This window comes from Schistocerca nitens, chromosome 12 (assembly GCF_023898315.1).
Source record: "Schistocerca nitens isolate TAMUIC-IGC-003100 chromosome 12, iqSchNite1.1, whole genome shotgun sequence".
Taxonomy (NCBI): Eukaryota; Metazoa; Arthropoda; class Insecta; order Orthoptera; family Acrididae; genus Schistocerca; species Schistocerca nitens.
Genome location: NC_064625.1, coordinates 169,654,937 through 169,679,651, shown reverse-complemented (window position 1 = coordinate 169,679,651; position 24,715 = coordinate 169,654,937). Strand labels below are relative to the sequence as shown.

The 24,715-nt window shown below is 39.6% G+C and overlaps 1 protein-coding gene across 2 annotated transcripts in view; it reads left to right on the top strand.

The window, feature by feature from the left end:
* The window catches only part of LOC126215028 (uncharacterized), a 132,899-nt gene extending 110,871 nt beyond the window's left edge, over nucleotides 1-22,028 (top strand). For both annotated transcript variants that reach the window (XM_049941655.1, XM_049941654.1), the window contains exon 8: nucleotides 20,177-22,028. In XM_049941655.1, coding sequence (XP_049797612.1) covers nucleotides 20,177-20,294 — 118 coding nt within the window. In that variant the 3' untranslated portion in view covers nucleotides 20,295-22,028. The remainder of the gene's footprint in view (nucleotides 1-20,176) is intronic.
* Nucleotides 22,029-24,715: the final 2,687 nt, after the last annotated feature.

The window sequence follows — 24,715 nt, the reverse complement described above, 5'->3', positions numbered from 1 at the left end:
TTCAAATTTAGGTAGCATAGTCATGTTACATATCAAATTGAAGGGAATTTGCAGAGGGAAACAATGGTGCAAGTTTGAGCTCTCTAGATTGTATAGTTTTTGAGCTACAGTATTTTAAAACTATCATTGACTGATCAAAAACGGAGGTTTTTTTGATTTTTAAATCCTTGAAACTCAAAAACCAAAGGCCAGAAAAACTTGAAATTTTAAATTTAAACTAGTGTTAGTGAGTACATTACCTGAAAAAAAAATCATGCAAATATGAGATATCAAGGTTCAAATCATATAGTACAATTGGTTGATTTGACATGGAATGACCCATTTATTGATATAATAAGTACATGGATATACAAATATTTACAATAAATCATTAATTGGGATATTTACATTGTTAACATATAGTACATATACAGAATTAAATGAAAAATATAGTAAATTTTTACGTTACATTCAATATCATTGTGCTGATATGTGAATTAAATTACATTCAGATTGAAATATATATTTTATTTGTTAGCTCATTCTTTTTTCCTTTCTATGAGGTTTGTGTAGTTCATCTCCTTCCTTTCATGAGTATCAAGAAATATAAATAAATGTTGTACTTAATAAATAAATCTTCTTAGTTCTTGTCAGATAATTGCTGCTGCGTTCCATGCTGTATATCCATTCTGTACTTACATCTACATCTACATCTACATCCATACTCCGCAAGCCTCCTGACGGTGTGTGGCGGAGGGTACCCTAAGTACCTCTATCGGTTCTCCCTTCTATTCCAGTCTCGTATCGTTCGTGGAAAGAAGGATTGTCGGTATGCTTCTGTGTGGGCTCTAATCTCTCTGATTTTATCCTCACGGTCTCTTCGCAAGATATAAGTAGGAGGGAGCAATATACTGCTCGACTCTTCGGTGAAGGTATGTTCTCGAAACTTTAACAAAAGCCCGTACCGAGCTACTGAGCGTCTCTCCCGCAGAGTCTTCCACTGGAGTTTATCTATCATCTCCGTAACGCTTTCGCGATTACTAAATGATCCTGTAACGAAGCGCGCTGCTCTCCGTCGGACCTTCTCTATCTCTTCTATCAACGCTGTCTGGTACGGATCCCACACCGGTGAGCAGTATTCAAGCAGTGGGCGAACAAGTGTACTGTAACCTACTTCCTTTGTTTTCGGATTGCATTTCCTTAGGATTCTTCCAATGAATCTCAGTCTGGCATCTGCTTTACCGACGATCGACTTCATATGATCATTCCATTTTAAATCACTCCTAATGCGTACTCCCAGATAATTTATGGAATTAACTGCTTCCAGTTCCTGACCTGCTATTTTGTAGCTACATGATAAGGGATCTATCTTTCTATGTATTTGCAGCACGTTACACTTGTCTACATTGAGATTCAATTGCCATTTCCTGCACCATGCGTCAATTCGCTGCAGATCCTCCTGCATTTCAGTACAATTTTCCATTGTTACAACCTCTCGATACACCACAGCATCATCTGCAAAAAGCCTCAGTGAACTTCCGATGTCATCCACAAGGTCATTTATGTATATTGTGAATAGCAACGGTCCTACGACACTACCCTGCGGCACACCTGAAATCACTCTTACTTCGGAAGACTTCTCTCCATTGAGAATGACATGCTGCGTTCTGTTATCTAGGAACTATTCAATCTAATCACACAATTGGTTTGATAGTCCATATGCTCTTACTTTGTTCATTAAACGAATGTGGGGAACTGTATCGAACGCCTTGCGGAAGTCGAGAAACACGGCATCTACCTGGGAACCTGTGTCTATGGCCCTCTGAGTCTCGTGGACGAATAGCGCGAGCTGGGTTTCGCACGACCGTATTTTTCGAAACCCATGCTGATTCCTACAGAGTAGATTTCTAGTCTCCAGAAAAGTCATTATACTCGAACATAATATGTGTTCCAAAATTCTACAACTGATCGACGTTAGAGATATAGGTCTATAGTTCTGCACATCTGTTCGACGTCCCTTCTTGAAAACGGGGATGACCTGTGCCCTTTTCCAATCCTTTGGAATGCTACGCTCTTCTAGAGACCTACGGTACACCGCTGCAAGAAGGGGGGCAAGTTCCTTCGCGTACTCTGTGTAAAATCGAACTGGTATCCCATCAGGTCCAGCGGCCTTTCCTCTTTTGAGCGATTTTAATTGTTTCTCTATCCCTCTGTCGTCTATTTCGATATCTACCATTTTGTCATCTGTGCGACAATGTAGAGAAGGAACTACAATGCACTCTTCCTCTGTGAAACAGCTTTGGAAAAAGACATTTAGTATTTCGGCCTTTAGTCTGTCATTCTCTGTTTCAGTACCATTTTGGTCACAGAGTGTCTGGACATTTTGTTTTGATCCACCTACCGCTTTGACATAAGACCAAAATTTCTTAGGATTATCTGACAAGTCAGTACATAGAACTTTACTTTCGAAGTCATTGAATGCCTCTCGCATAGCCCTCCTCACACTACATTTCGCTTCGCGTAATTTTTGTTCGTCTGCAAGGCTTAGGCTATGTTATGTTTGCTGTGAAGTTCCCTTTGCTTCCGCAGCAGTTTTCGAACTCGGTTGTACTACGGTGGCCCTTTTCCATCTCTTACGATCTTGCTTGGCACATACTCATCTAACGCATATTGTACGATGGGTTTGAACTTTGTCCACTGATCCTCAACACTATCTATACTTGAGACAAAACTTTTGTGTTGAGCCGTCAGGTACTCTGTAATCTGCTTTTTGTCACTTTTGCTAAACAGAAAAATCTTCCTACCTTTTTTAATATTTATATTTACGGCTGAAATCATCGATGCCGTAACCGCTTTATGATCGCTGATTCCCTGTTCTGCGTTAGCTATTTCAAATAGTTCAGGTCTGTTTGTCACCGGAAGGTCTAATATGTTATCGCCACGAGTCGGTTCTCTGTTTAACTGCTCAAGGTAGTTTTCAGATAAAGCACTTAAAAAAATTTCACTGGATTCTTTGTCCCTGCCTCCCGTTATGAACGTTTGAGACTCCCAGTCTATATCCGGCAAGTTAAAATCTCCACCCAGAACTATAACATGGTGGGGAAATCTACTCTAAATATTTTCCAAATTATCCTTCAGGTGCTCAGCCACAACAGCTGCTGAGCCAGGGGGCCTATAGAGACATCCAATTACCATGTCTGAGCCTGCTTTAATCGTGACCTTCACCCAAATCATTTCACATTTCGGATCTCCGTCAACTTCTTTCGATACTATTGCACTTCTTATCGCTATAAACACGCCTCCCCCTTCACTGTCCAGCCTGTCTCTGCGGTATACATTCCTATCTGAGTTTAGGATTTCATTACTGTTTACATCTGGTTTCAGCCAACTTTCTGTCTTACCTTGTGGTACCTGTAAAATTCTATTCATAAATAAATATGAATGTATGTCTCTCCATACTGTCAGATAATTACAAATTATATAATGTGAAATATTTCATCAACATGTATAAATTTTTCTATGGGAGGGATGAGAGTGAGCCGCAACGGAAGACTGACATTTTGTTTTCTCCTTATTCTCCTTTCTATTTAATGGTGCATTAGTTCATTACAGTAGATAAGCTTTAATTATACCATTAGATGACTGGTAAATATGTTCTCTTAAATAATTCTTCCAATCTGAAGTGTCAAGCCTACATAATTCCAAAAATTTCATTACAAGTTCCCATTAGTTTAGTGTTCAAATCTAGTTTCTCTCCTCTCAACATATTCTCAGTTACTCATAACATTCTCACCTATTTCTATTATTCGTTCTTCACAAAATAACATAGGCTATACTTATTCCTCAGCATCATATATATTCCTCTTATTCACCATCACTTTCTTTTTTACTTCAATAATAATAACATTACTATTATCACATGCCTCCTAAAGAAAATAATTCTGTTCAGTTCTCTGCCTCCTCGAATGTGTATATGCCTCCTCTAATGTGTGTATGCCTCAAGAGCAACTCCTCTTATAACCAAATATCTTATTAGCTATTGGATGGTTCACATGTCTAAATATATTTATTTATTTCTCTTTGCTTTCTAGATTTACCTGTATTCATTAGATTGTAAATATCTGTGTAACTTCAACATAGGCTCATCATAACTGTATATCATATTAATTATCTTCTTCTCATTAGCTAACATTTTACTGTATGTATTTTTTCAAATGTCTGTGTGGATGTAGAATGGATATTCTAACGAATAACAGTCAGGGTGTGGAATATTTGCAATTCAGTATGGTCCAGAGTATAAGACCGCCATTTCCTGTTTAAAGTTTTCAGTTTTGTGGGTTTAGGATGTGTTCTTAGTAAAACTAACTCATCAACTTGAAATGTTTGTGCTTTCCTGACACCTCTGTCATATTTCTGCCTTCTTCCCTTAGCTTTGTCACATAATATTGTGTAAGCTTGTCTTACCTTTTCTTCTAAACTAACAGCATTTGTTGTTGCTGTAAATTTTGGTAGAGGGTCTGTCCATTCATTTCTTCCTGTTTTATCCACAATTAATTCTGTTGGTGTGTATCCAGTAGAAATGTGAGTTAAATTGTTCACTATTTGTTCAAATGGTGCTAGGTATTCTACCCATTTTGTGTGCGCCTCTGGTGTGTGTGTTCTCATAAACTGTCCAAATTCTCGAAATGTTCTTTCTACCGGGTTTCCTGCTGCGTGAAATCTTGAAATTAAAATATGTTTAACATACTGTGCTTCAATAAAAGTCTTCCATTTTAAAATGGCTCTGAGCACTATGGGACTCAACTGCTGAGGTCATTAGTCCCCTAGAACTTAGAACTAGTTAAACCTAACTAACCTAAGGACATCACAAACATCCATGCCCGAGGCAGGATTCGAACCTGCGACCGTAGCGGTCTTGCGGTTCCAGACTGCAGCGCCTTTAACCGCACGGCCACTTCGGCCGGCTCTTCCATTTTAAACTGGTAAAATATGCTGCATTATCCGTGATCATAACTTCAGGTTTTCCTATTCTTACAAAATAATCTGTTAATAGACGACTGGTAATAGCAGCGGTAGAAACTGAACGTAAAGCATATAATTTTAAATACTTTGTGAAAACATCTAAAACAGCAAGGACGTACTTCATTCCTCCATGTGCTTGTGGATAGGGTCCTGCAATATCTAAAGAAATTAGCTGTAATGGCCTCTTAGGTATGATTGGCTGCAATTCATTCGTGCTTGTGCAATTAGAATACTTAGCTTTCTGATATATGATACATTTCCTAATATTCCTCAATACTCTTCACCTTAAATTTGGAAAATAGCAATATTGTATAATCTTATCTGTACATTTGGCTACACCATAGTGTCCCCAAGTTCTGTGTGTAAATAAAATAAAATCATCAACATGAGCTTCAGGTAAGCAAACACACCAATGCTGTGATTCAGGGTTTCGTCGGTGAAATGGTACTTCTTTGTGTAATGTGTAATATTTTTCAAAATGTGGGTCTGTTCTTGCATGTAATTTATTCTTCATCTGTATCCTCCTGGGATCATTGTCCTGCAATATGGGAAACTTTCTGCACATGTTTTTGTACGAAGGTGCAAATGTACCGTCATACATCAGTTGTTGTTGTTGTGGTCTTCAGTCCTGAGACTGGTTTGATGCAGCTCTCCATGCTACTCTATCCTGTGCAAGCTTCTTCATCTCCCAGTACCTACTGCAGCCTACATCCTTCTGAATCTGCTTAGTGTATTCATCTCTTGGTCTCCCTCTACGATTTTTACCCTCCACGTTGCCCTCCGATACTAAATTGGTAATCCCTCGATGTCTCAGAACATGTCCTAACAACCGATCCCTTCTTCTAGTCAAGTTGTGCCACAAACTCCTCTTCTCCCCAATTCTATTCAGTATGTCCTCATTAGTTATGTGATCTACCCATCTAATCTTCAGCATTATTCTGTAGCACCACATTTCGAAAGCTTCTATTCTCTTCTTGTCTAAACTATTTATCATCCACGTTTCACTTCCGTACATGGCTACACTCCATACAACTACTTTCAGAAACGACTTCGTGACACTTACATCTATACTCGATGTTAACAAATTTTTCTTCTTCAGAAACGCTTTCCTTGCCATTGCCAGTCTACATTTTATATCCTCTCTACTTTGACCATAATCAGTTATTTTGCTCCCCAAATAGCAAAACTCCTTTACTACTTTAAGTGTCTCATTTCCTAATCTAATTCCCTCAGCATCACCCGACTTAATTAGACTACATTCCATTATCCTAATTTTGCTTTTGTTGATGTTCCTCTTATATCCTCCTTTCAAGACACTGTCCATTCCGTTCAACAGCTCTTCCAAGTCCTTTGCTGTCTATGACAGAATTACAATGTCATCAGTGAACCTCAACATTTTTATTTCTTCTCCGTGCATTTTAATTCCTACTCCAAACTTTTCTTTTGTTTCCTTTATTGCTTGCTCAATATACAGATTGAATAACATCGGGGCTAGGCTACAACCCTTTCTCACTCCCTTCCCAACCACTGCTTCCCTTTCATACCCCTCGACTCTTATAACTGCCATCTGGTTTCTGTACAAATTGTAAATAGCCTTTCGCTCCCTGTATTTTACCCCTGCCACCTTCAGAATTTGAAAGAGAGTATTCCAATCAACATTGTCAAAAGCTTTCTCTAACTCTACAAATGCTAGAAACGTAGATTTGCCTTTCCTGAATCTTTCTTCTAAGATAAGTCGTTGGGTCAGTATTGCCTCACGTGTTCCAACATTTCTATGGAACCCAAACTGATCTTCCCCGAGGTCGGCTTCTATCATTTTCCCCATTTGTCTGTAAAGAATTCGCGTCAGTATTTTGCAGCTGTGACTTATTAAACTGATAGTTCGGTAATTTTCACATCTGTCAACACCTGCTTTCTTTGGGATTGGAATTATTATATTCTTCTTGAGGTCTGAGAGTATTTCGCCTATCTTGCTCACCAGATGGTAGAGTTTTGTCAGGACTGGCTCTCCCAAGGCTATCAGTAGTTCTAATGGAATGTTGTCTACTCCCGGGGCCTTGTTTCGACTCAGTTCTTTCAGTGCTCTGTCAAACTCTTTACGCAGTATCTTATCTCCAATTTCGTCTTCATCTACATCCACTTCCATTTGCATAATATTGTCCTCAAGTACATCGCCCTTGTATAGACCCTCTATATACTCCTTCCACCTTTCTGCTTTCCCTTCTTTGCTTAGAACTGGGTTTCCATCTGAGCTCTTGATATTCATACAAGTGTTTCTCTTTTCTCCAAAGGTCTCTATAATTTTCCTGTAGGCAGTATCTATCTTACCCCTAGTGAGATAAGCCTCTACATCCTTACATTTGTCCTCTAGCCATCCCTGCTTAGCCATTTTGCATTTGCTGTCGATCTCATTTTTGAGACATTTGTATTCCTTTTTGCCTGCTTCATTTACTGCATTTTTATATTTTCTCCTTTCTTCAATTAAATTCAATATTTCTTCTGTTACCCAAGGATTTCTACTAACCCTCATTTTTTTACCTACTTGATCCTTTGCTGCCTTCACTATTTTCTCCCTCAAAGTTACCCATTCTTCTTCTACTGTATTTCTTTCCCCCATTTCTGTCAGTTGTTCCCTTATGCTCTCCCTGAAACTCTGTACAACCTCTGGTTCTTTCAGTTTATCCAGTTACCATCTCCCTAAATTCCCACCTTTTTGCAGTTTCTTCAGTTTTAATCTACAGTTCATAACCAATAGATTGTGGCCAGAGTTCACATCTGCCCCTGGAAATGTCTTACAATTTAAAACCTGGTTCCTAAATCTCTGTCTTACCATTATATAATCTATCTGATACCTTTTAGTATCTCCAGGGTTCTTCCATGTATACAACCTTCTTTCATGATTCTTAAATCAAGTGTTAGCTATGATTAAGTTATGCTCTGTGCAAAATTCTACCAGGCGGCTTCCTCTTTCATTTCTTAGCCCCAATCCATATTCACCTACTACATTTCCTTCTCTCCCTTTTCCTACTACCGAATTCCAGTCACCCATGACTATTAAATTTTCATCTCCATTCACTATTTGAATAATTTCTTTTATCTCCTCATACATTTCATCAATTTCTTCGTCATCTGCAGAGCTAGTTGGCATATAAACTTGTACTACTGTAGTAGGCGTGGGCTTCGTGTCTATCTTGGCCACAATAATGCGTTCACTTTGCTGTTTGTAGTAGCTTACCCGTACTCCTATTTTTTTATTCATTATTAAACCTACTCCTGCATTACCCCTATTTGATTTTGTATTTATAACCCTGTATTCACCTGACCAAAAGTCTTGTTCCTCCTGCCACCGAACTTCACTAATTCCCACTATATCTAACTTTAACCTATCCATTTCCCTTTTTAAATTTTCTAACCTACCTGCCCGATTAAGGGATCTGACATTCCACGCTCCGATCCGTAGAATGCCAGTTTTCTTTCTCCTGATAACAACGTCCTCCTGAGTAGTCCCCGCCTCTGGAATATTTGTACTACTGTATTTTTATATTTTCTCCTTTCATCAATTAAATGCAATATATCTTCTGTTACCCAAGGATTTCTACTAGCTTTCGTCTTTTTACCTACGTGATCCTCTGCTGCCTTCACTACTTCATTCCTCAAAGCTACCCATTCTACTTCTACTGTATTTCTTTTACCTCCAGAGTATTTTACCCAAGAGGACGCCATCATCATTTAACCATACAGTTAAGCTGCATGCCCTCGGGAAAAATTACGGCCGTAGTTTCCCCTTGCTTTCAGCCGTTCGCAGTACCAGCACAGCAAGGCCGTTTTGGTTAGTGTTACAATGCCAGATCAGTCAATCATCCAGACTGTTGCCCTTGCAACTACTGGAAAGGCTGCTGCCCCTCTTCAGGAACCACACGTTTGTCTGGCCTCTCAACAGATACCCCTCCATTGTGGTTGCACCTACAGTACGGCTATCTGTATCGATGAGGCACGCAAGCCTGCCCACCAACGCCAAGGTCCATGGGTCATTTACATGAGTAAAATTTTGAAATCTGATGTTTATTCTATCACATCTGAAAATTCTTGTAAGCCTTGTGGCAAACGAGATAGAGCATCAGCTATAATGTTGGATTCTCCTTTTATGTAGCTATATAATATCGAAATCATACTCTTGTAGTGATGCACACCAGCGTGCAAGAAGTGAATGTAATAACCTGCATGATAGCAGGAAAGAAAGAGCTTGATGATCAGTATAAAGCTTAGTATGTTTTCCCCATAGAAAGTACCGAAACTTGCGAAATGCCCATACTATGGGAAGTGTTTCGCGCTCGGTCACTGAATACGACTTTTCGCATTCAGTGAGCATGCGGTTAGAAAAACTGATAGGTTTGGTGACTGTTTGTTCATTTTCTGCATGAATTTGGAATAAAAATGCTCCGAGCCCATAGGAACTTGCATCTGTTACTAGGCAAAAGTCTGACGTCATGTCAGGATGACATAACAACGGTGCATTTACTAAAGCATTCTTAATCGCTTCAAAATCTGTCTTACAGAACTCTGTCCATTTCCAAATATTATTTCTTTTGAGTAAAGATAGAAGATGTGGACTGTTAAGAAAGTGGTAGAGTACAAATTTCCTGAAGAATGAAGATAGACAAAGAAAAGCTTTGAGTTGTTTACGATTCTGTGGGGATGGAAAATTCTTAATTGCATCAGTTTTTCTTGAGTCTGGATAAATGCCTTCAGTTGATATGATGTGACCAAGGAATTTGATTTCTCTCCTCTCTAATTTCATTTTTGATAAATTGATAGTGACAGCTGCGTCAGAAAATTTAGTCAGAAGTTGCTTCAAAAGATTAACACGTTCTTCCCAAGTAGTGGTGGCAATGACAATGTCGTCAACATAAACTGTGATTTGCAATAACAATTGTGGTCCAAGAACAGCATCTAAGGCTTCAATAAGTACTCCAGCACTCCCTCGTAGACCAAAGGGTAGAACACAAAATTGATAACTATGTCCCTCACATAGAAATGCAGTGTATTTATGGCTGTTTCTATGGAGGTTCACCTGCCAAAACAATGAGCGGAGGTCAATATTGGTTAAATACTGTACATTATGAAATTTTAAAAGTTGTTTTTCCAAATTTATAGGTCGTGTGTTGATTGGGATTATGACTGATTGGGATTATGACTTTGTTAATTTCTCTTGCGTCCAGCACTAACCTTACACTACCATCCTCTTTATTAACTGCTAGGATCGGACTGCAATATGGTGAATGTGACCTTTCAGTGATACCCTAAGTTTGCATTCTTTCAATCTCTTTCAAAACTGCGGGTTTCTTTGACCAAGGAATATTATAATATGTTCAACAGTACATTTTTTTTTTTTGCGGCTTAACATCCATCTCATAAGTATAGCCTCTAATAATTCCAGGTTTCTCAGCAAATTGCTGCCAAACTTCAAGTAATTCAAGTTGTTGTTCCTTCGTCAGATATTCAGATTCTGTGCAATTCTCATATAAATCATTAGGTTTAATTCCCTGAGATACAGCTTGATAAAAAAGTTAAATCACATATGTTTGTTGCTGGTGGATACACAAAATGTATCTGTTCAAACTTACCATGTTTACTGTTTAAATTTTTACCCTGAGTTAACTCTATTGTCAGTTGTCATTGGTTTACGGTTAAATGACATTTCCTCTTTCCTTAATCTATGATTGCTTGATATTCATTCAAAAAGTCAGTTCCTAATATGCAATGCATAACTAATTTGTCTACTACCAGAAAACTGTAATTGAGTGGTATATTTGAAAATGTGAAGCTAATGAGAGCTTGAAATTTCACATTCTTTGATTTATTACTTGTGGCACTTATAATGTGACAATTCTGTACTGGCAATGTTGGTATGTTCATTATTCGCTTGAGTTCATTATATAAAGACATTGAAATGACACTTGCTGCTGCTCCTGTATTTAACATTACTTCCACTTAATAACTACCAATCATAACTCGTGTTATAGCCTGAATAATCTTCTTTGTTTTACTGGTACTATTAAAATCTACATCCTGATATAATTCTTTTTCTATTTTCTTACCGTCATCATATCGGAGAAATCAAATCGTCGGGTCCGTTGCGCTCTGCTCCCTATCGACCATAACTTGAGCGCTTAGCTCAGTCGTCGTTCATTTTCCGGCAAATTCGGCTGTTGCTGCAGGTTAGGTTCATTGCCCAACTCAATAATATTTACATTTCTGTCGCGTATCACCCAAATATCAGATGTTTGATTGTTGACATTACCTCGCGTCACATTGGGAATTCCATTAGGTATGAATTGAGGGTTGCTGTATTGCATGTGTCGTGGCAATGGTCCATTGTGATTTCCCCATGCATTATTTTGCCCTTGAATGTAACTAGTATTGTAATTACTGTTATTCTTACAATACATGTATGGATGTTGTTGTCTGTTGTTTCTCTGAAAATATCCTGGATGGTACCTGTTATTCTCTCTTCTTTGATCTCTATAATTTCGGTTCCTTCTTCTGTTGTTGTTATTTTGAGTATAACTATTATTGTTCTTATTGTAATTATTGTTCGGATAACCATCATAGGCTTGTCTCACTAGGGGTAAGATAGATACTGCCTACAGGAAAATTAAAGAGACCTTTGGAGAAAAGAGAACCACTTGTATGAATATCAAGAGCTCAGATGGCAACCCAGTTCTAAGCAAAGAAGGGAAGGCAGAAAGGTGGAAGGAGTATATAGAGGGTTTATACAAGGGCGATGTACTTGAGGACAATATTATGGAAATGGAAGAGGATGTAGATGAAGACGAAATGGGAGATAAGATACTGCGTGAAGAGTTTGACAGGGCACTGAAAGAACTGAGTCGAAACAAGGCCCCCGGAGTAGGCAACATTCCATTAGAACTACTGATAGCCTTGGGAGAGCCAGTCATGACAAAACTCTACCATCTGGTGAGCACGATGTATGAGACAGGCGAAATACCCTCAGACTTCAAGAAGAATATAATAATTCCAATCCCAAAGAAAGCCGGTGTTGACAGATGTGAAAATTACCGAACTATCAGTTTAATAAGTAACAGCTGCAAAATACTAACGCGAATTCTTTACAGACGAATGGAAAAACTGGTAGAAGCCGACCTCAGGGAAGATCAGTTTGGATTCCGTAGAAATGTTGGAACACGTGAGGCAATACTGACCTTACAACTTATCTTAGAAGAAAGATTAAGAAAAGGCAAACCTACGTTTCTAGCATTTGTAGACTTAGAGAAAGCTTTTGACAATGTTAACTGGAATACTCTCTTTCAAATTCTGAAGGTGGCAGGGGTAAAATACAGGGAGCAAAAGGCTATTTACAATTTGTACAGAAACCAGATGGCAGTTATAAGAGTCGAGGGGTATGAAAGGGAAGCAGTGGTTGGGAAAGGAGTGAGACAGTGTTGTAGCCTCTCCCCGATGTTATTCAATCTGTATATTGAGCAAGCAGTAAAGGAAACAAAAGAAAAATTCGGAGTAGGTATTATAATTCATGGAGAAGAAGTAAAAACTTTGAGGTTCGCCGATGACATTGTAATTCTGTCAGAGACAGCAAAGGACGTGGAAGAGCAGTTGAACGGAATGGACAGTGTCTTGAAAGGAGGATATAAGAGGAACATCAACAAAAGCAAAACGAGGATAATGGAATGTAGTCAAATTATGTCGGGTGATGCTGAGGGAATTAGATTAGGAAATGAGACACTTAAAGTAGTAAAGGAGTTTTGCTATTTAGGGAGTAAAATAACTGATGATGGTCGAAGTAGAGAGGATATAAAATGTAGACTGGCAATGGCAAGGAAAGCGTTTCTGAAGAAGAGAAATTTGTTAACATCGAGTATAGATTTAAGTGTCAGGAAGTCGTTTCTGAAAGTATTTGTATGGAGTGTAGCCATGTATGGAAGTGAAACATGGACGATAACTAGTTTGGACAAGAAGAGAATAGAAGCTTTCGAAATGTGGTGCTACAGAAGAATGCTGAAGATAAGGTGGGTAGATCACGTAACTAATGAGGAGGTATTGAATAGGATTGGGGAGAAGAGAAGTTTGTGGCACAATTTGACTAGAAGAAGGGATCGGTTGGTAGGACATGTTTTGAGGCATCAAGGGATCACAAATTTAGCATTGGAGGGCACCATGGAGGGTAAAAATCGTAGAGGGAGAGCAAGAGATGAATACACTTAGCAGATTCAGAAGGATGTAGGTTGCAGTAGGTACTGGGAGATGAAGAAGCTTGCACAGGATAGAGTAGCATGGAGAGCTGCATCAAACCAGTCTCAGGACTGAAGACCACAACAACAACCATTATAGTAGTAATTACTGTTTCCTTGCCAATGCAGCGAGTTGTTTCTCCTAATATTGAATGGATTTGTCCCAGTGTAGTGCGAATTGTTTCTTTGAGTGTTTTGTTGTGGTGTCGGAGGCGGATTCCAATAGCCTCTGTCATTTCTGTTGTTGTGCGTACGCGAATTGCTTGGATAGATCGGATACAATTGATTGAAATTCCTGATCTCATCTCTGTAAACATCTATCTCATCAACATAACTGAAAAAATTCTTTATGTTGTCCTTGGACACTCCTATTAATTTATCACGGTAAGGAAATGGTAAGTGGCTTTTAAGTGTTCTAATTACGTCTGGTAAATCTGCTGGTTTTGTCCAATATAATGTTTTATCTAGGTAGCGTTCAAAGCATTGGCGTAAAGTCTCTTTTTTCGGGTTGTAAATTTCTGGATTGTATACTTCTCGTTCTAAACTTTGCTCTTCTGTGATCGACCAGAGTTCCTCAAGAAATGCTTGTTCAGACTGTTCAAATGTTAAACATCATCTTTTCATTGCTGCTCCCCACTTAGCTGCTCTTCCACGTTATAAATTTGTAACATATCGAATTTTATCAGCTTCTAACCAATGTCTCGGGAAAATACCGTCAAAAGAGCGGATGAAAACAATTGGATGCACTTTGTCTTTCTCATCACATGAAAATGTCTGAAAGTATCCATGTCGTACTAATGTTTCATCAGCTACTCCCGATGGTATTATGGGTCCTGCATTTTGTGTCAAACTGTGCATAGTATGTGGTGATGTCTGATAGTAATTTTGATCTTGTGGTAGCATTGAAAATGGTTCATTGGGATTTGTATCACTCATTGGTAATTCTATTTTCAGCTATGTGCTGGGCCTAGCATTATTCGGATTCTCATTTGTGTTTTGGTTGCCTGTTATGGGTTTTGGTGTCACTGACAAACTTGGTATTACATTTCCTTTAAGTTTACGTACCTCTTTTTGAATATTATCTGTTCCTCCCTTTACTTGTTCCTTTGTCTCACCTAAAATGATCTGTGTCATTGTCTCAAACTTCTCGTCTAAATAATCATCACGTAATTTGCATTCATGTACAAGTTTCTCTGCTAGAGTTGTGTCATTCTTTAAAGATGCTACATCTGCTCTGTCTTCAAGTTTTTCTAACTTTTCCTGTAAGGATTTCTGCGCCAATGTTACCTCATTTAATCTGTCTGAAAGGTCTGGTCTGTAATCGTCTGGTCTAAGTGTTCTTGGTTTGTTTTTACAGAATTTTGTGACTGTCGTAATTCGTCAACTTGGGCACTGGTTTTCTGTTGTTCAAAAACTACTGTTAACAGTTTCTCATTACATCGTCATAAGTCAGTTTTTGTCTCGTCACTGAATTCCACAAAGACCTTTTCTTGTCTCGTAACCTTGTCTGATAAGTCAGTAAATTTCCTTCCAAGACTACTGGTGGTTTCTGTCAAATCGGCAATTTGACTCGATTGTTTTTGAAAATTTTGTTATATGTCCCATGTCAGTTCATCGGATTTAGTGTCAAATTTCCCAATGTCACGTTTTAAATTTTTTCTTGTCTAAAGCATCATATCTTCTGTTTTGGTCACCAAGTAACTTCAGAATCTGGTTGAGCATGTCAGAGTCCTGTGTCTTAGTTTTGTCATTTTTTTCGTGTCTGATTTATGTCTTGCTCTTAAGTTGACGTTGTCAATGTCGCTTAGTACTCACTCTCCATTCGCCTGTATATCTGTTTAAATATAGGGGTTGTTGTCTTAGTTGATCCGGTAAAATTATGTCTTCAACATCCTCACTATTAAGTTCAATATTCATTTGACTGTCGGACATGTTTTGCAATGTGTCACTTTCACTAAGCTCGTCCGCGGAAACAATTTCTACTCGTCTAGCGTCAATCTTGTGATTTTTGTAATTAATTGCAAATATAATTTTCCAATGACCCAAAAAAAAAAATTAAATATATGATCTGTTGAAATCTGAAATTTCTCTTATGGAAATGGATATTTCTAAATGATTTTTCATAAGAAATTGAATTATTAAACTGGTACTGAAATTTCCCTCTCACAAATAAATGACTGTGAATATGCTCTTCACTTATCATTTGCAACAATAGTAATTCAGTTTTAACTACAATTTGGAGAAATAATTTCGAAATAAATGGATCAGACTAAAGGAAGTACAGATGGCTGTTTGACACTGGAAAAAAAGTAAATTTCTGTACTCACCAATTTTTTTGTTCTTCAGTCTTGTGTTGCAAATGTAGCATCAGACATACAGTTTTCAATCCAAGATTTTTCTTTCACGTCCGTGCAAATTATTTTATGGAATGTTATCCCCTTTTTTTTTTTTTTTTTAACAATATTGTTTTAAATTTCATGCACGTAACGTTACAATTGAAATGAATGAAAATTAGTCCAAATTCATTTTCTGATGCTATTACGTGATTAAAATTAGATAAAATGTCCAAAATTTATAATAATTGCACTTGTATCAAATCTGAAGATTGTAAGTCCTGTCACCCAGGACGCCAATTGTAGTGTTTCCTTTCCTCGGGGCTCTGCTGTGAAAATACAAAATAGAAAATCTGATTGGGGTTTGAATTTTGATGGAATAAGTTACGGATAAGGCGGACGTAGTATTACTGATTGAGATAGTGCTGTAATTTGACCGTGAATGGCAGACCAGGTTGGCAACACTACAAAAAGCGACTGTAAGGAAATAGCATCAGAAATAACTTGAAATTTACCTTATAATTCTGTCAGAAACGTAGTATCTATTGTAATATAGTCTTCATGGCTGCATCTGGGATACTTCTTGATTTTCTTGTAGGATGTCCTTTTTTTTATTGTTTGCTGGTCCTCTTGTTCTCTGTCTGATGAAAATTTCTTGAAGTTCTCACTGTCTGGATTAATTTATAAATTTGGCGATAACCATTGCGAATCACTATTGAAATAACTTGAAGATGCCGTGTGTTCGTTTCATAATATAGTTTTAATTTCCACTTAAAATCATTCTTTAACATCAGTGCCAAAAAATACACATCTTAAACGTATGAAAACAAGAGAGTAATGAACTAGTTGTGAAAACAAGCATCTACGCAAAAGTAAAAAAAAAAAAAAAAAAAAAAGTAATTGTTACCATCGGTGGTGGTCCAAATTTAACCCTTCACTGTCATTCACGTTCTCCATTTTCCAGTAACACTTCAGCACCCATTTCTGTTGATCCAATGATAATGCCACATTTGTTTACAGTCCACGAATAAAAGAAACTGTTGATGTTTTTCACTTACTTCTTAATTATTACTTGCAAAAATTGTATTTACTATCTCTGTTAATTAAAGAGATATTCAGTTTCAAAGAGTGCATACATTATTATGGGACACTCTGTATTTGTGACAAGGTTGATTTGGGGAGAGGACCAAACAGCGAGGTCATCAGTCCCGTCGGATTAGGGAAGGAAGTCGGCTGTGCCCTTTCAAAGGAACCATCCCGCATTTGCCTGAAACGATTTAGGGAAATCGTGGAAAACCTAAACCAGGATGGCTGGATGCAGGTTTGAACCAACATCCTCCCGAATGTGAGTCCAATGTGAAAGACAAGGAAGAATACGAATGTTACTGCTCATCATTTAAATTATAGCAATTTAAGTGTCCTCTTAGATCCCCACTGAACCGTACGATTGGAAATAATCAAATATTCAGAAATAAAGAACCAAATATTTATTGGAATGAAGAATGTGAATTTTGCTGCTGCTCATTTCACTTGCAGCAATTTAAGCTGTCCACTTAAGTTCCTGCCCAACCACACACTCTCCAAAATCGCCACGTATTCGGAAAGAAGCAGCCAAATATTTATTTCATAATTTTTAATTTTGTTCTCTAATCTGACAAAATTGTTAAATATCATCAAATACTGCAGAACATACTTGTAGTACATTCATAAGGAAGTCCCAGAATGTCTTAACAACACTGAGGTGAGAAAACAATATTAGCATGTAGTGAGGTGCAAACCTGCTTCTTTAGACTCCACAAACCACGACATTATTTATTACACTAGAGCCGATTCGTGTGATATTCGTCTCAAGTCTCCATTACCGTAGTATCTCTTGAAGGCTTATAAGGTCGATGTGTCTGTGACACTCTTCAAATATGTTGTCGTCTCGAAATGACATACTGCAAGCTATAACAGAGAACAGCCAAATATGCCGATATAAATACGGTGCCTGCCGCATCAGTTGTAGATATTACGGTGGGCCTCACAATATTGCGTGTGATGTCAAAGTGATGTCACGATTGCAGGAAATGTTGTGAGACGAGTGTTATCCGGTAGGGCTGCCAGCAGAACGTGTTAGAGTCGTTCGTATTTAGTCTCACCACTGGGCCTGTCGGAGTACGTAAGCGGTGTGTACGCCATCAGACGTCGAGCGATCACCGTGCAGGATGCAGAGGTGCCGCATACTCCTTCGAGACAGTATTATCGACACCTGGCAGAGCCCGAAACCAGGTTTCCATTCAGCTAGCTGGTCGAATTGTGCAGTATACAGATTTGTGTGGCATTCTGATGTGACAATATCACGATGTCAGGCTGCAGGGGAATGTGAGGGCAGGCGTACTCATCGTCGAGGTACCGGTTGACCGCATCTGACCACCACCGGTGAGGACCACCGTATCGTGCACTGAGCACACTCTAATCTATTCACATCTGTGCCCACCGACTGAGAACGAGTAATGATCTGCCGGCAACATTCCGTTCCCTCACGCACTGTCGGTTGGAGATTAGCGGTAGCCAGACCGAGGAATTACCGTCACACGTGCAGGTCGATCACTGACGACTGCATTCGGATTGGTGCTGTGGCCGGGAAGCGTAAGACGTCGACGAATGGCTCGGCACTGTGTTCGGCAGTGAATTGCAGTTCTGCAGTATCCTGGATGACTTGTGAGTATGGTGATGAGCTGGGCAGAAGCCCTGTTCTTCCCGTTTTGCAGATAGGTACCGTGATGTTATTCCTCATGTACGGCACCGTCATATATTAAGTCAGCTCACGGCCGGTACTGACTGAGGGAACTCTGACGGTACGACGGTATGTCACAACTAGAGGTGGGTCGTTCGTGAACTGACTGGTCCAAAGGAACAGTTCACCGAGACGAATGGAAGGAGCGAGGAATGAATTCTAAGGAACGGTCTTTCATAGTTCACTTTGGTCACGGCTTTCTACTTATAGCTACCAGGGACGGGCAACAGTTGGTCTTTTTCCCGCAATGGCCTGTCGGCCAGTCTCATTCCAGCCTCGGTTCCATTCCCGTCTGTCTCGGTCTCCCTCGGCCGGACTCGTCCTCATTCACGTGGCCACTCGTCGCAGTTCCACTGCCGACTGCTTCTAGTTAGTTCAGTATAGAGTTGTCGTATGTGATTCTCGAGTTTCTCCCGGCGTATTTGGTAATCAAAATATCCACGGATGCACTGCCGGTCTACAGTGTCCGACGGGCACAATATTTCGATCGTACGTGTCACCGTCATCAGGTGAACTGACGGACTGAGCTCCTGTGAATGTGCCGGCACGGAGATCCGTGCGCTATGGCTGCTCAGTTTCGTGTTGTTTTTGGGCCAGGAATTCCTTCACAGCAAGTGACGTGTGCGCAAGTGCATTGTCGTAGTGCAACGACCGGTCTTTATTTTTCCAGAACCCTGCCCATTTGCATCGAACATTTTCGCTCAGTTGTCTCAAAACCTTGCAGTAAAACTGCCCGTTCACAGTCTAACCGAGTAGAACAAACTCCTTGTGCACTATCCCTCAAACAATGAAAACAAGTATTAGCATTGACTTTGTGTTCCTGCGAACATGTCGAGATTTCTCGGCCTCTGAGAAGATGGTGTTTTCTGTTGAGATTATTGTGCTTCATTTCAGGGTCGTAACCGTAGACCCGAGATTAATGACCTGTTACGAATGGATAAGAATTTTGGACACCATCTTACTTTTTGTTGCAGTTCAGTCACGTCTGAACCTTGAGGTTTCACCAGTCGATGCTGAGAAGGCGAGTGACAAACTTCACTGCCATTCGTTTTGTGTTCAGTTCATCGGCTAGAATTCATTGGCACGTAGTACAACAGCCCAAGTCTGTTAGAAACATCACGAATTGTCTGCCTTCGGTGTTTGTGAATCACGTCATGCACTTTAAAGATTTTTTCTGATGTCGCACGTGTCGAGGGTCGACCAGAATGTTTGTCATCTTTCACAGATTCTTGGCCTTCCTCGAAGCGCTCGAGCTGGTCAAATGTTGTCGCTTGACTCGGAGCACTCTCACCAAACACTCTGTCAGCATACATCGGGTTTCAGCTGCAGTTTCCTTCAACTGAAAACAGATTTTAATGCAGATCTGTTGATCCTTCACGTTATCCGTTTCACACATCACAGGAGTGCTGAAGCACATCCTGACATGCACAGCAACAACTCGCAACTGCGTGGAAAAATGACACAACTTCGTGCTGCAGTTGCTGAGATGTGTACCTCCAAACATCTAGCAGTGGAGTGGCAAACTGCTACTAGTTTCAGTGGGGCGATGAAATTCTCTGATACTTGAGGTAGCACCTCATGTATGTCATAGTTTCATAGTTTATTAACCACCTTTTTATGTCACAAGAACCTTGATGATCCACTCTGTCTAGGCATCCTTTAGTAAACTACATAATAGACTTAATTCTGTCAGACTATATCCAACAACACTTTAGTACTGTCCATTATAGTTGTGCAAATTAAGGTGACTCAGTTAGACACAAATAACATTGCTACTTCTTTTTCTGTATGTTTAGAGAGCTGCACATCGATTATTGTGACGGAGATGATGGCGAACTGGACAAAATACGTCAGCTGATGCCAGAGTGTCACGTCGAAGGATGCCTCGGAGCCCTTATCACGGACAGCGAATGAAAAGTGTGTGTTGCCAACTGCTCAGGGACGGACAGCTACGAATGCTTACGAGGAAGCTACCCTTTTAAAATCTGTGTATCGGCAGTAATTTTAGTTTTACCTCCTGAGGCTAAGTGCTGGGTGGCCGTGTAATTTTATGGCTGTGTTGTTATCCCCTTTAACGTGACTCTTCTTGTATCTACTGTATCTAGCCACTACTTTCCTTCTACAATCACATACACTGATCAGCCCCAACATTACGACCACTGACCTGCTATCGATACAAACCCACCCAGGTGATAGCAGCGGCACCTGGCGAGGAATGACTGCTAGTGAGACATATGCACGGTGCCTCAAGTGTCAGTGAGGGAGATGTTCACGTGTAGAGTGGGGGAAGGCGGGAACTCTACCTGAGTTTGGCTGAGGGTGGGTTATAAAGGCCCGGAGGCTCGTCGTGTGCATTTTGGAAACTACACGACTTGCTGGGTTTTGATAATTGCTATGGTGAGTATCTTCAACATGTAGTGAAACCGAGATGAAACTATGCCCAGGCATCGTGGGGTTGGGCAGCCACACTCCATTACAGATGTTGGACGATGTAAGCTGGGCAGCCCGGTAAAACAGGATAGACGGCGAACTGCGGTGGAACTAACATCAGTCTTTGATGTTGGGCAGAATGCAAGTGTGTCTGAACACACAACGCACTAAACACACCTAACAATGGGCCTCTGCAGCTGCAACCTGTCCATCTGCTAGTGTTAACACCGTGACAATTATAACTGAAGTGGACACGTGACCTTCGGCACTGGACATTGGCGCAGTGGTAGAGAATTGCACTGTCTGACGAATCCAGTACTTTCCTCGTAGTGCCGACGGGAGGACACAAACCCGTTGTCACCGAGTGGAACATCTCCTCGACACCTGTACCGAGGGACGGAGCCAAACTGGTGGCAGTTCCATTATGCTGTGGGGGATATTCACATGGCCATCCGTGAAACTCATGCCAGGCACCAAGATGACTGAGGGTGTTCTACACTGGTTGGAGACCACGTACACTCCCTCTTGATGATCTGTAACAATATTATGAAAAGGAAATGCTGAGTTGCAGATAGGAACAACAAAAAGGCTTCTCTGGCAGCTGAAGTCACACACTGATTGATTTTTGCCTTCATGATGATCACGTTTCCCAATGGCGGTGACATATTTCGACGACAAAATGCACCGTGTCACAAGGCCAGGAGTACGATGGAGAGATTCGAGGAACACTTTGGTGAGTTCCAATTGATGTGCTGGGCTCCAAACTCGCCAAACTGAACCTGATAGAACACGTCTGGAATGTGATGATGAAACAAGCCGTCAGAGCTCGTGCACTCCCCCCCCCCCCTCCCTCCCCCACTCTCCTGCCCCATTCCCGGAACTTTTGGGAATTAGGTGACCTTCTGCAGATGTGGTGCCAACTCCCTCCAGCAACCTAATAAGCCCTAATTGATTCCACGCCTCGATGTGTTGGTGCTGTTTTCTGTGCCGAGGATATGTGGTCATAATGTTCCGACTGATCGGTGTACGTCTGAAACGTGTTTGCAAACTTGTATCCTAAATTGAGAAACAGGAACTAGTAAAAACAATTTATGATTGAGTACTTATCCTTGTTTTGCTTTTTCAGCTGTTAACATCTGTGAAATGTACAAATATCAAAGAAATCTTATTGTCATTATAATATTGTAAATTGAGATTAAAGTTCCATAGTTTTCTGTTTGTCATTTTTTTCATTTTACTGGCAGAGATTAGTATAAAAATGTTTACATTTCATGCATGAAGAATTTCACATTTCTGATTCATTTTTTTGTTGTGAGCTCTTCCACAGGCCCACTGAAGCAGTTTTAACAATGAGCTCCACCTAAGAACTTTTCACCATGACTTCTCACTTAGAACTGCTTTTAACAGACATGTGCCTCACCAACAATGGTGCCAACACATACAAAATGAATGCAAATAGTTATTTAATACAAGGGTAAGTCAATTATTATCCACAAAGTAGTTATAAAATTTTATTGTAATCAAATAGGAAACTTAAAAAAACATCATTTTTCGACATAGTCTCCTTGAATTTCAAAGCACTTGGTTCATCGTTGTACAAACTTGCTGATGCCCTCATCAAAGAAGATTCTCAGTTGAGCTGCAGCCAGAAATGCACTGCTTCTTTCACTATTTCGATTTCGTCTGAGGCAAATCAACAGCCCCTTAATGCCTATTTGAGTGGACCAAACAAGTGATGGTCAGAAGGGGCAAGATTGGGACTATATGGAGGATGATCCAGTACTTCAAATTTGAATTTCTGGAGCATTTCAGCAGTGTGGGCAGCAGTATGCGGACACGCATTGTCGTACTACAAAAGACAGCTTTTAACAGCAATCCTCGGCGTTTGCTTCGAATTGCAGGCTTCAGCCTGGTAGTAAGCATCCCACTGTAACGTACACTGTTTATTGCTCTGCCCCTTTGCACATAACATCCCAGTACTGGAACTTGCGCATCCCAAAAAACCGTAAGCATTAGTTTTCCTGCGGAAGGTTGGGTCTTGAACTTTTTCTTGCACGGCGAATTTGGATGTTTCCATTCCATACTCTGCCATTTACTCTCGGGCTCGTAATGATTGATCCATGTTTCGTCACCAGTAATGATCCTGTCTAAGAAGTTGTCCCCTTCGTTACCATAGTGATCCAAATGTTTTTTGCAGATGTCCAAGCACATTTGTTTATGCAATTGTGTGAGTTGTTTTGGGGCCCATCTTGCACAAACTTTATGAAACACAAGTCTGTTGTGGATGATTTTTTAGGTAGAACCGTGACTAATTTGCAGACAATGTGCCACTTTGTGAGTAGTTAATCATCTGTCTAAGGGAATCGTTTCATGTGAACACTCAGTGGTTTCTTCATTTGTGCCAGTAAACAATCGTCTGGTTCCTTGCGCGACCTTGTGCGACCGTTTCAGAATTTTTCTATCCGTTCGTAGACACTCCATTGTGGCAAAACACTGTTCCCATCCTGTACCGAAAGTCTTCGACGAATTTTGGCCCCTGATACGCCTTCCGACCACAAAAACAGATCAATGGTTAACAGCACGGCAGCGATTACGAAACTAATCTAGCAGCTTGAAAATTTCAAAGATATAACAACAAATAAAGAAAGCATGTGTCATCAACGTAAAATGACAGTACTACTAAAATAAACAAAAATATAACTAAATTGCAGATAATAATTGACTTACCCTCGTATAAATGTAATTTCTGTCCTTTACAGACTCGCAGTGTTTTCGGACAATTTTCAATTGATTATTTTTAAGGTTCCATACCTCAATAGTTAAAAATGGAACCCTTATGGGATCACTTTGTTGTACATCTGTCCACATGTTAAGACCTCTCTTTTTGCAGAATTGCGTAGAGATATCAAGTTGAAATTTATGTCAACTACTAAGGTGTGTGGTCCCCTGGTGATGTAAAAAATTTAAGCATCTAAGTCAATGCAATCAAAAGATAAAACAATTTATGTCATATACTAGCTTAGCATCTGCTGCTTTGCACTGTATGGTCTGCACAGATTTTTTTTTCTTAAATTGAATTTTTATTTTCTTCACAAATTACAACACCTTCTCACAGTAATTAGGACCACAGAAGCATGATCTTTTCCGATTGTACTTATGAACAAAAAGTGATTTTAGTAGCATGAGTGCAAGGTTTTTCTTAATCATGCCTTTTGCATTCTTGTGGTGACATTTTCATAGGGACTTTCACCTCCTAATACACATTTCCTTGCATCCAACAGAGGATTGAAATACCAATTTTTATACCTTTAAAAAAATTTTAGTATAATGAAATGTCTTATTAAAAATTTTCATCTCCTATTCAGCTCCTTAGGGGGTTGAATTTCCAAAACCACTGAAAAACGTTTTTTTTCTAACTGAGAAGTTGAATACCAAAATTCATAGACGTAGCTTCAAAAATGCTCTGGTAGTTTATTAATAATGATTTATTTTCAAAAAAACTTAGCTACTATTTTATACTCTTAGGAGTTGAATTTCCAAAAATGTTGAAACACGTATTTCTTTATTTCTGTCTGAGAAACCAACTACAGCTACTATTTTATACCCTTCGGAGTTGAATTTCCTAAAATGTTGAAACATGTATTTCTTTATTTCTGACTGAGAAACCAACTACCAGTTTTTTTAGGTCTAGCTTCAGATTTGGATATTTGCTCCTCAATTTGGTTCTGCAGAACTAGACATGTAAAATACAATAAATAAAATGTAGATGAGCTGTCCATACACGTAATTAAGTTTGTGTGTAATCCTCGGAACTCGAGTCCTACTTCCACTTGTCCATGTGTGAGCGGCTGTTTTTTTTTTTTTTTTTTTCTCACAATGGTTATTCTTGGTTTGTTTCTATAGAT